This window comes from Protopterus annectens, chromosome 12.part0 (assembly GCF_019279795.1).
Source record: "Protopterus annectens isolate FY-2018-M chromosome 12.part0, PAN1.0, whole genome shotgun sequence".
NCBI lineage: Eukaryota > Metazoa > Chordata > Ceratodontiformes > Protopteridae > Protopterus > Protopterus annectens.
In genome coordinates, this window is record NC_056746.1 from 1,149,276,352 (window position 1) to 1,149,289,277 (window position 12,926).

The window sequence follows — 12,926 nt, forward strand, 5'->3', positions numbered from 1 at the left end:
AAAGTCATCTACTTCAGGAAACTGCTTTTCAGGCAAAACATTAAAGCCCTGAGCAGGGCAAGCTTAGAAAATTATGAAAAAACCCACGGATGGCTCAGCACACTTCAGTTCATTTTATTCCATAGAAACACAACACGTTCGTGGATTACAGGTTTTATTTGAAAGCTGCTGTGAATTTTGTTTTGTTTTGTTTTTACCCCAGGAAACTACCAAACTGACAATATACCCCCTAAGAGTTGACCCAGTTGTTCAAGATTTAGGAACTTATGTGAGCAGTGACCTAACATTTGACTAAGATGTTAATTGTTGTAAGAAAGTCCTATACTGCACAGCTTATAAACAAAGAGATTGTGTCTAGATCATTGTCTCCCTTTACTCGACCTCATTAGGACAATCATTGAATATAATGCCCCCTTTGGCATGTATCTACCCATACACATGCAACAACTGGAGCGCTCACTGAGATACCGGACTAAAGAATACAAGGCTTAAACAACATATCCTACGATTCAAAGCCCTATCACTATACTTGGTATCCTATAGACTGCTAAGAGGTGACCTGTGTCTGGTATACAAGACATCCTCTGACCCATTACTGATGGGTTTACTGTATATCAGCAAGTCAAATGGCATCAGAAACACTCAGTCTAGGGATCTAAACCTCTTCTGCAATGTCAGTAAAGCAGTTTGGAGAGACAGGTATATTTCGTAGAGGATAACGCTGCTATGGAACAGACCCCCACCCACATAAAACAAAGTTCACCCTGTGCATTTTGAAGTGCAGCTTAGATCTAAGGATGGAAAACAGAAAATTTATCCAGGATTACTTTAATTTAGTTTAATTTACCCCTGTACAACTATTGGATAGATGCAGCTCCTAAATGCTTTATACCATGCATGGGTCCTCTCAAATTATCTTTGGTATGATCCCATTTATTCTCATTAGGAGTAATATATTATTGACCATGGGATGGGTAAGGCCAATATACAATCAGATGGAATAGGTTATTTCAAGCTCAAAAAAGGAAACTGACTAGGCTTAAAATGGCATGCAAGGGTAGCTAGCCTATTACTTACCTATGAACTCATGTCAACGTGAGAATAAAAAAGTGGTAAAATTGAAATAATTGTCAAACATATGATGGCTGACGTTAATGAGATCATAGTTCCATGAGGTCATAGATCACCTATTGAATGAAGTTAATGATGCCTTCTCAGAAGAAGTGCCAACAGTAAACTGTAAACTGTTGCGGGTTCAAAGTCCAGTATCACAACAGACTGCCTGATAAGGTCCAAAGGAAAAGGGGTTGAAGTATTAATGACACTAGTAATAATGCTAGAAAATTAGATGCTACTGACAGGAGAAGTATCTAGGGACACCGGACAGCTGGGAATGTTCTCATTCATAATTATAGCTCAAGAAGAAAACTTTAAGTCAGCATCATTTCGACCTTGGAGAAAATCATAGAAAAAATCCTCAATGATTGTTTCATAGGCTTTCTTAAGTAAGTGGTCAATTTAACCCCAGTCGGCATTGCTTCCTATGATGTTGGTCCTTGTACACTGCAGTCCAGTATAATTTGATTATTGCCAAAATACAATGGACTGAAATAATCCTGTAGATGTAATTGATCAGGAAATTAACAAGACCATGTACTCCATACTACACAAAACACGGTAGAACAGAAGAGGGGAAATGAGTAGGGCTGGACTAAGCAAGCTTGGGTCAGAACTCGTTAAGAACTTCAGAACAAGGTATAGTTGTCATTAAAGGGTTTCCTCTGCAAGGGAGGTTCTCATTGACATTCTGCAAGGGTCAGTGCTAGAGCATGCTTTTTTGGTGGTCTTTGTATCCATCATCAAGAATAATTTGCATAAGAAAGTAAGTCAGTCTATAGATGATATGAAGGTGTGACTGTTTAAGTTTTGTGTGTGTGTGTGTGTGTGTGTGTGTGTGTGTGTGCATGTGCGTGTGCGTGTGTGTGTGTGTGTGTGTGTGTGTGTGTGTGTGTGTGTGTGTGTGTGTGTATGTGTGTGTGTGTGTGTGTGTGTATGTGTGTGTGTGGGGGGTTAATACTCCAGTCAAGACCAGACAGCCTTTAGAAGTAAAAGGTGGTAGCAAGTTTATTCCCAAGAAGTGTGACATTGTACATTTAGCAAGCATAGTCCAAGACTGACAATGCTGTTTAAAGAATGTGCAGAATGAAAGGGACCCATCATATCAAGAACTACCCACTCTGCTAAGAATGAGTGCCTGGGTGTGTAGCCTGAGGTGTGGATTCTAGGGAGGCAGAGGTAAATCCGGTATTATACAGAACACTGAAAATGTCATATCTGGTATACTGCATAAATTCCTGGAAACTTTACAGGAGGAAGGATATTACATATGTCAAGTGGTTTCCTGAAGAATAACAGAACTCAAAAGTTAGGATTCTGCCTGTAGCTGAGGGCACAGAGTTTAATTCCTACAACTTTCATTTGCCTACTGTGTGACTATGCACAAGTCATTTAACCAGACTGTTCCCAGGTCACCTCTGAAAAGGAACACTTGGTCCATTAGGCTTACCCTGTTAACAGGTGTATACAAGAGAAAAAAACACAAGAATATTAAAAGCTTGCAGGCTTAAACATGTAGAGCCAGGAAGATAGAAGGGATACAAGAGCACAGTCTGGCTCACAAACTTATTATTAGAAAGGACTGAGATAAATTATATATTTATGTTGCTGCTGATTGGTTAGATTGTCCAATGTGGCAGAGATATGGAGAAATCACATTCTGGAGTGAGTGGTGGCTCAGTGGAACTGCCCTTCTCAATCAAGATGTGGCAACGTGTATTGTAAAGAACATGAAGACGTGTCGGAACAGGTTGAGGTCAAGGGTAAGGAAAATGTATATGAGCTTCCTATACAGACAAGTAGCCAGCTTCATAGCATTCTTTCATTAGAAATATTAAATGTTCTGATAGAGATACTGACACACAGAAAATACAACATGGACAGGAGAAAATCTAGAACTTGTTTGACTTTACTACTATTTAGCATTCTACATTTGTGCATACCCGTTTCCTTTGTGTTTACAGCTTTTGTAATAGAACCATTTTTACACATTCATCTTTACTAGGAGTTCAGTTCTCCTATATTAGCATTACCTTGGAACTTCGATAGATCAGTGCTCTCCTAACTTAGAGCTTTCATGTACAACCCAGGATTCCGTTTCCATATTTTCTGCATATGCTGTCCAATTAGCCTAATACTATATATATATATATATATATATATATATATATATATATATATATATATATATATATATATATATGCATACATATATATGAAATGTGTTTAGACTGTTAAAAATTACTTAGAAATATGCCCTTGACCAGTCTATTTTCTGGGTTAATAAACTAAATGTGAACTGTAATAGTACCCTACTTAATGTTTACCAGATTATTTGCACTTTCTTGAGTGTATGTTACATTCAAACTGTTGTGTTACACTACTAAATGGACCAAGTATGTGGCAGTATTCCAAAATGTATGTTGCCTTGTCTGGTCTTATTTTTTGGTCACAAAAAATGTGATAAGATTTTGAAAAAAGGCTTCCCAAAGCAGGAACTATTCTCCTGCAAAAAAAAAAAAAAAAAATAGCGAGGCACTAGTTATTCAAGCCTCATAAATCTAACTTGTACAGTTTTCTTTTGTAGGTAATTAAAATGACAAAAATGACAAAATAGTTTTTTTAATCATTGTTTGTTAGCCACATTTATAGAATTTGTTCATTCTTGAGCTGTGCAGTCATGGTCATACTGTTAAAGTATAATGTGTTGCAATGTTAGTTGTGCTCACTAGGTGTCAGTGTTGCATACATGACAGCTCCCTAGGCCTGCTTCTGAACCCTAGCTTAGACTGAAGAATTACAGAAACAAATATGTACATTAACTGCTGTATAAAGGACAACAATATAGCTGTGCATATTCTGCCATTCTGAGATGGAGTCTTATTACCGTGTTATAGGGTGAATTAGTACAATAACAGGTATGCTTTCTTGCATTCAAAAAATGCCTGTAAAAAAACATGTCTTGCATCTGAAAATGTATTTTTTGGATGCTTTTATTAACAAAGACTACTGTTTTTAACAGTTGCTTTTATACACAGACAAAAATACAGTGACCAGCTGTTGCAGCTGTAACATCTTCAGAACTAAACCATTAACTTGACAGGAAATGGTTGAGGAAGAAGGGAGGGACGATCTGCTGTCATACATCACTCTTCATGCTGTTATTGTAGAAAAAAAGAAAAAAGTTAATATTTTCTGCGACAAATACATTCACAATTTGCATGTATTTCATCAAGACCTCACAGTCTACTGTAAACATATAACACTCAGAGCTGGTGCATTGCCAATGGAGTTTTTTTTCTGACAAAGTGCCAGTGAGTGGCTTTCAAGTAGTACACCCCTTTGCAGAGGACTGGAGGGAGGTTCGACATCACAGCCTCTCGCTATCCTGGGGGAAGTGTGAGGGTCACTACTATTGCAGGATTAACTTCAGGTGGAGACCTAGTATGTGCAGTAGTCCATAGGGCTCCAAAATATTTAGGGTGACAGGATCCTGACAAGATTATTTCGAGTACAAACAAAGCTTATGTGAGCCTATTGTGAATGTGTACGTTTGCACAAGTTCTGAACAGAGTTTAAAAACAGTAGGTAGGCAATACCTGATCATGTAAACCCTCAATGTTAGCTTCTCAGTTTTGACATCTCCATTAATGACAGGATCATTGACTACATTGTATAGGGTTTGCAGGTGGTGGAAAAAACAAGTCTTCATGCCTGAATGGCACTAAGAAGGTACTAAATGCACTGATGAGGAGCAAAAATGTGGATTTAAAAATATACCAGTTCAATTGCTATTTAACAGAGAAATACAGCTGACTAGCCAACATTTTAGTCAATCATCTCATCATAAACACTCCCAAACCTTCAGCTGTTTGTTTACTCATTCAGTTATTTAGACAGACTGAAACGTATTTCACATCTCAGAGAATGAGGACTGCCACTCCTGTTTCAAACACCTCTCAAGACTAACATAACAGCATGACAGTCAAGAAGTAATCAGAGTAATCATAGGTAGCTCCCCTTTCTAGTTCTGTTTCAACATTCCTCACTAACTTGCACCACGGGAAAAACAAAATTGAATGAAATATGTATCATCAGAATGTTCCCTCAGTTTAAAATTTCCCACCACCTCTAATACCATATGTTTACTTGCATCAAGTAAATTAGTGTTTGTTTTAGTATAGTGAAGAATACTTCTCCTCTTGTTGTATTTTTAGCCATGATATTGTCAGCAGCACAGCTGCAGACAAAATAATATAATGTTATTCCTAATAAATACAAAAGAATGCAAAATGGTAGCCAAAGTGTCTGGCTTGTAGTTAAGTTAACCATGAGTCAATTGATTTCTTTCCCTGTGGATAAATTATACAAATACAGTTAAACACTGTGAGTGACTGTATGTATGTTTGTGGGGGGACACCTGTTTAACTTGCTGAAATGTTGGCTGCCTTGATAAATTTATTAGGTGGTCTATTTGCTTACATGAGAGTTTTGAGCAGTTGGTTAATTGCCTCTGCCTTCATGGGTAAATGGCACCCCATCAGTGCCAGAGCAAAAACTGTATCATTAATATATTCAGCATGTTAGCAAACATGTACAGCAGTTTAAAAATTATAGGTATTTTTCATCCCATCCCACTAGCTGCTACAGGAAAAGTAAAAGGATGACTATGTCATACAGGTGCATACAGGAAATATATGCCCTGTGATAATGGTGTACATACAATGCAGTATCAGTCGGGGGCTTCTGCAGATGCTACAGGAAAAGTGAAAGGACGACTATGACATACAGGTGCATACAGGAAATGTATGCCCTGTGATAATGGTGTACATACAATGCAGTATCAGTGGAGGGTTTCTGCAGATGCTACAGGAAAAGTGAAAGGATGACTATGACAGGGTGCATACAGGAAATGTATGCCCTGTGATAATGGTGTACATACAATGCAGCATCAGTGGAGGGTTTCTGCAGATGCTACAGGAAGGGTGATAGGATGAATCTGACATGAGTCACAATCTTGAGGACTTGCTTGAAATTGAGAGAGAGAGACAGAGACAGAGACAGAGAGAGAGATGACTCAAAATGTTACCAATATTTCTGACAAAAGAGACAGGGTTGCAGAATTGAAAATCTGTGACTGAAAAGAAGACTTGAACTCAGCTATCTTTGGTTCCTCATCGCCTGTGTGATAAATTGCAGATACTTACAACAGTCTGAATCCTGGCTTACTGACTGAATTCTCATCACAGCAAGGGGTACAAGGGGAGAAAGCAGATCCGGATATCTCATGATAATGACAACAAAATGGCTGTAGCTCTTTAGGTTAAAAAAAGTTAAAATGAAAAGCAATAAGGTTGCAGAGTGATACATGCCCAGTGATAAAACCTTCTTGTAGAATTAAAGGTTTACTTGTTCCTGCAACTCTTTTATTCATTTTTCTCTGAGTCTGTGTTTTTTTTTAACTATTTTAAGTTTTGCAGGCACAAGTGTTCCTGTTTGCTATTTCTTCTTTTTCCTTGGGAATAGTAGGGACTGTTGTACAAGTTTTTTAGCCTAAATGCTGAAATGGGTATAGGCATACTGCTATACCACTTTATATTATATAACATAGTGTGGGGCAGAAGAAAGCAATTAGTGTTTATACTCTGCCAGTTTGAGTACCTATAGTATGTGTCTGCTGCCTTCTCTTAGCTTGGTTTGCCCAAACCATTCTAGCTGTACCTTGATACCGTGAAGGCAGCTGTGGAGTTACAAATCACCATCCACTCTGTCAGTCTGTTTCATTAGTGTATGACTTTCTCAATGAAACATGCTTTCTCAATTGAGTACCTTCCGGCTGCATTTAATGGCCCTTTGCCCCTCTTCTGTCCTTATACGTCATTTCTACTCCCTCATTTTTTCAGATGTAGAATCTTCTACACCCATAACATATCCCCCCTTTCTCACTGGCTTTGCAGTGCAGAGTGATATGCAACTTAGATAGTCCTCCCAGGTCACCCTGAAAAGTGGGCTTACCCAGCTAACAAATGTATAAAATAAACAACAAAAAAAATCTATATTCATTTTCATAGTTTCTTGGTTAGTTTCACAAATGTCAAATGTTCTCATTTAAGAATAATATTCCTTGCAAATGTTGCACAAATCATATTACCCTTATTGCAGTTCTGTAAATTTAAAATCTTCCTCATCAAAATGAAAAAAAGAATGTAAATGCATAACCTCATTAGCTGATTTCAAGTGTTGTTCAAAGCTATATTTTTAGGGGAGGAAAATTTGTCCTGCTCAACTAAGAATCTTAAAAATCATGCATTAAACCTTCTGAGGAACATTTTGATATTTTTCTTTTATATAGAAAATAACGTCTATATGTGTGATTATCAGTATGAAATTCATGTAGCATATGACATGCCTGTATGCATGATTATCAATATAAAGTTCATGTAGAATATTACGTCTGTATGCATGATTATCAATATGAAGTTTATGTAGAATGACATGTCTGTATGCATGATTATCAATATGAAGTTCATGTAGAATATGACATGTCTGTATGCATGATTATTGATATGAAGTTCATGTAGAATATGACATGTCTGTATGCATGATTATTGATATGAAGTTCATGTAGAATATTATGTCTGTATGCATGATTATCGATATCAAGTTCATGTAGAATATGACATGTCTGTATACATGATTATTGAAATGAAGTTCATGTAGAATGACATGTCTGTATGCATGATTATCAATATGAAGTTCATGTAGAATATGATGTCTGTATGCATGATTATTGATATGAAGTTCATGTAGAATATGACATGTCTGTATGCATGATTATTGATATGAAGTTCATGTAGAATATGACGTCTGTATGCATGATTATTGATATGAAGTTCATGTAGAATATGACATGTCTGTATGATTATTGATATGAAGTTTATGTAGAATATGATGTCTATACATGATTATCGATATGAAGCTCGTAGAATGACATCCGTATGCATGATTATCGATATGAAGCTCATGTAGAATGACATGTCTGTATGCATGATTATCAATAGGAAGTTCATGTAGAATATGATGTCTGTATGCATGATTATCGATATGAAGTTCATGTAGAATATGACATGTCTGTATGCATGATTATTGATATGAAGTTCATGTAGAATATGACATGTCTGTCTGTATGCATGATTATTGATATGAAGTTCATGTAGAATATGACATGTCTGTATGATTATCGATATGACGTTTATGTAGACTATGATGTCTATGCATGATTATCGATATGAAGCTCATGTAGAATGACATCTGTATGCATGATTATCCATATGAAGTTCATGTAGAATGACATGTCTGTATGCATGATTATCGATATGAAGTTCATGTAGAATATAATATGTCAGTAAGTAAATTTATCAGTATGAATTTCATATAAAATGTGAGATGTCCATGTGCAAAATTATCAGCATTTTAATGTAGAGATAACCTAAGCATTGCAGTTGAAATGCAATGCAAGCAATGCGTCTGAGTGGACAAACCTGGAAGAGCCTAGTCACTTCAAGAGATAGCAGTAACATAAAAGAGGAAAAGGTACCTGAGGTAGTCATACCTAAAGATCTAAGGATAGACAAGGAAGGTGAGAGTGGTGAGGAGCACTGGTAGAATACTGGGATCGCTAGGAAAAAGCTACGCAAGAAGAAAATAAGGAATAAGTTATCTTTTTGCAAGAAATTGACAAGATTCCTTTTGAAGTGCTACGTGCAAGTCTAGGGAACCTCATCTTCATAGGGGCATAGAGTAGACCAGATTTGAGCAGGGTTACAGTGGTGCAAGGTCTGTATGCAAAATAGGTTCCAAGTCTGAGAATGGTACATGCCATCCTTGGAACCACAAAAAATGAATTGTGATTACAAGGAAATATATACTTTGTCCAAAACTGCTGTAACTTAGAGAATTCCCTTTTCTTTGAGGTACTGTAGTCTTGGAGTTTATATAACTATATCTGTCTATCCATATATATGTAGAAGGGGTGTGGGTGGGTGCAGCTTCCATTGGAGGTGCAAGGGGGGATTGCCTCTTGCAAAAAATGGCTTTTAATGTGTAACAACGACTTTTGCTCATAATCAAATGCAGATTTTCCTAGTTTCTGGACTCACACAATTGAATCTCAAGCTTCTATGGGCACCAGCAGAGATCATATAAAGACAAATTAAAAGAACTTAACATGTCAAAACTTGAAAGAAGGCAAATGGAAGACTTGATAGAAGCTTCACAGTACCTGAAGGGAGTTCTAAATAAGGGAAGAACACAATTTGAAGATAAAAAGATGGTAGTTCGGGGGACATATTAGGCAGTATAATTTCATAGGAAGAGTGGTGGATGTTTAGACAGCGGTCCTAAAGATACAGAGGAGGTTAAAACAATGACAAAATTTAAGACTGGATGGGGCAGGCAGAAGTAATTTCTTATGAGGGGTGAAATAAATGAGCATTTAAAGGTGAACCTGCAGGGAAATGAGCAGAGTGAATTCAGTGTGGTTGTTATATACCACTACTTATGGCTTATTAAGTGAGTATCACTGTACCATAAGGGGAACCTGTAACTAATTCCATTCATTTTCCTTAAAGAGTTGAATAAGAATTTATATTTGTTTTGGTAGGGGGCTACAATGGACATTCTGACTTGTGATTTGGGGGTGCACATGGCAAAACATCTTTCTTGTAAATGGCTATCCCCCCACACTGAACAACCTGCAAAGTACCTAATGTTCTGTGCATTAACACACTTACCTTGCATCTGTTTTAAGACCTGCATTCCTCTTTATTACAATAACTGTATGGATTTTTAACTTCATTTGACTTTATGTGACTTCACTACTTTTAGCATCAGTGTACTAAACTGTATAATGTCAACAATAATTTTCATCCTGCTGTGTCTTACTTGTTTATTGCCAATATATCCTGAAGATTAATGGCTGAAATTAAGATATGTTTTCATTTAAAATGCTTAAACTGCTTAACTTACACTTTTATAAACACGGTCTGATATTCTCCTAAACTGCATAAAATATGTGATATGCTAGAAGCTGGCTAAAAATAATTAATTTATTTTTATCTGCAGGTTTTGAGTGCTAGAAATAAATATGGGATTTTGCAGCAGCTCAACATGTATCATATATACAATGACAGTGCAGCTGTGGTGAGATTAGTTCTTTTAATAAAGATCGATTGAACTGTTTCCATCTGATTTCACTGCTCTGTATTTAACTGCAGCAGATGCCACTGGGATTCCATCAGGCACTGTGTAAGCTTTTCCCCAACTGCCTTCTGGCTAGACTAAAGTAGAAAGAAATGCCAACAACCTAAGATCACTCGGTTCCTCTTTAGAACTATCAAAGACAAAAATGAATACACTTCTTGTGAATTTTAATACCCACAAGCACTGCAGTACAAAAGAATATACCAAAGGGACACATTAAAAATGTAAGAGAAATCTTATCCATAAAGTAAAAAAAAGTATTTTGCATTCATGTGTACAGAACTTCTGCGGCCTAACTGCTGGTTGGTGTTTTAAGTCTGAAACTTTCATTGTGGTTGATTTAACTTTAAGGTTTATATTTTTGTTACTGTTTTCTGAAGTAAACAGGCTTTCTTTGTGATTGTTGTAGGACATTATTAGAGATATCATTAAAGTCCTCAACTCTTTTAGTTTCATATTAAGACTGATTATCATCCTTGGGAGTAGCCCTCTTGGCTGGTACTCCAAAATATTAGTTCAGGTTTTGGATGGGCTGGTTCCCAGATACAATGTGTTCATTCTTCGGTGTCTTTGGAAGACACTGGAAATGGGTTATACCACTTAGTGGGAAAAGTCAGCTTACAATGTCATTCTAAAGTTATTTGTAGCTTGTGTCATGTTTCCCAGAGTATCCATTTAATTTGGGGATGTCCTGTTGGATGTTCACCAGCTGAAGCTATTGTTGCAATATGAAAGAACAAAGTAAAGTAGAATGAAAAAACAAGAAGCAAAAATCCACACCAAACAGGAACCCCAGTAACAGCAACGTTTTTGGAAAGTAAAGTAGAAGTTATGTAAAATGCCATGGTAGACGTTATGTAAAATGCCATGGTAGAAGTTATATAAAATGTTGTGGTAGAAGTTATGTAAAATGCCATGGTAGAAGTTATATAAAATGTTGTGGTAGAAGTTATGTAAAATGTCATGGTAGAAGTTATATAAAATGCCATGGTAGAAGTTATATAAAATGTCATGGTAGAAGTTATGTAAAATGTTATGGTAGAATTTATGTAAAATGTCATGGTAGAAGTTATATAAAATGCCATGGTAGAAGTTATGTAAAATGTCATGGTAGAAGTTATGTAAAATGCCATGGTAGAAGTTATATAAAATGCCATGGTAGAAGTTATGTAAAATGCCATGGTAGAAGTTATGTACAATGCCATGGAAGAAGTTATGTACAATGCCATGGTAGAAGTTATGTAAAATGACATGGGAGAAGTTATGTAAAAACCATGGTAGAAGTTATGTAAAATGCCATGGTTGAAGTTACGTAAAATGCCATGGTAGAAGTTATGTAAAATGCCATGGTAGAAATTATGTAAAATGCCATGGTAGAAGTTATATAAAATGTTGTGGTAGAAGTTATGTAAAATGCCATGGTAGAAGTTATATAAAATGCCATGGTAGAAGTTATGTAAAATGCCATGGTAGAAGTTATGTACAATGCCATGGAAGAAGTTATGTACAATGCCATGGTAGAAGTTATGTAAAATGTCATGGGAGAAGTTATGTAAAAAACATGGTAGAAGTTATGTAAAAACCATGGTAGAAGTTATGTAAAATGCCATGGTTGAAGTTATGTAAAATGCCATGGTAGAAGTTATGTAAAATGCCACGGTAGAAGTTATATAAAATGCCATGGTAGAAGTTATGTAAAATGCCATGGTAGAAGTTATATAAAATGTTGTGGTAGAAGTTATGTAAAATGTCATGGTAGAAGTTATATAAAATGTTGTGGTAGAAGTTATGTAAAATGCCATGGTAGAAGTTATATAAAATGTTGTGGTAGAAGTTATGTAAAATGTCATGGTAGAAGTTATATAAAATGCCATGGTAGAACGGTAGAAGTTATATAAAATGCCACGGTAGAAGTTATATAAAATGCCACGGTAGAAGTTATGTAAAATGCCACGGTAGAACTTATGCAAAATGCCATGGTAGAAGTTATATAAAATGCCATGGTAGAAGTTATGTAAAATGCCATGGATGCTGTTTGAATATCTTCAGCGTATCGGTTTTGTCATGCCACACAGCCAGGACTGTATTTTTATGGATACATGTCCATTTTCAAGGCCATGGAAAAGCTCCACATTGACATTAGTTACATACTTATAAACTCAACATTGACATTAGTTTACATCCTTATAAACAGAGAAAATGTTACAAGTTTTGATAATTAATACATAGATATTAAGAGACAAGTGATCAGAGAAACTTCTGCTCTATACTAAGACTAATACGTGGGATGAGGTAATATAATTGATAAACATATAGGACTATTATGTAGGTACAGTAGGATTATGTAATTGAAGAACTCACTACATATAAGGTTGAAAGGTGAAAATGTCATGCTAGATAGAGGAAGAGCCAGGAAGACATGAGGGAAAGTGGGGTTAGTAGAAGGTTTAGTCTGGCTTGGAACATTGACAGAGCCATTGGTGTATTTGTGCAGCACTTTAAAATTTATATGTTATATTAGCATTTTATTCTGCAATGTATCTTAGATA

General features: G+C 36.2%; 1 protein-coding gene across 1 annotated transcript in view; it reads right to left on the reverse strand.

Moving 5' to 3' along the window:
- Window positions 1–4,093: 4,093 nt before the first annotated feature.
- The window catches only part of LOC122817039 (myosin-7-like), a 206,537-nt gene continuing 197,704 nt past the window's right edge, over window positions 4,094–12,926 (reverse strand). Inside the window, exon 43 of the mRNA XM_044090174.1 lies at window positions 4,094–4,274. Coding sequence (XP_043946109.1) covers window positions 4,263–4,274 — 12 coding nt within the window. The 3' untranslated portion in view covers window positions 4,094–4,262. The remainder of the gene's footprint in view (window positions 4,275–12,926) is intronic.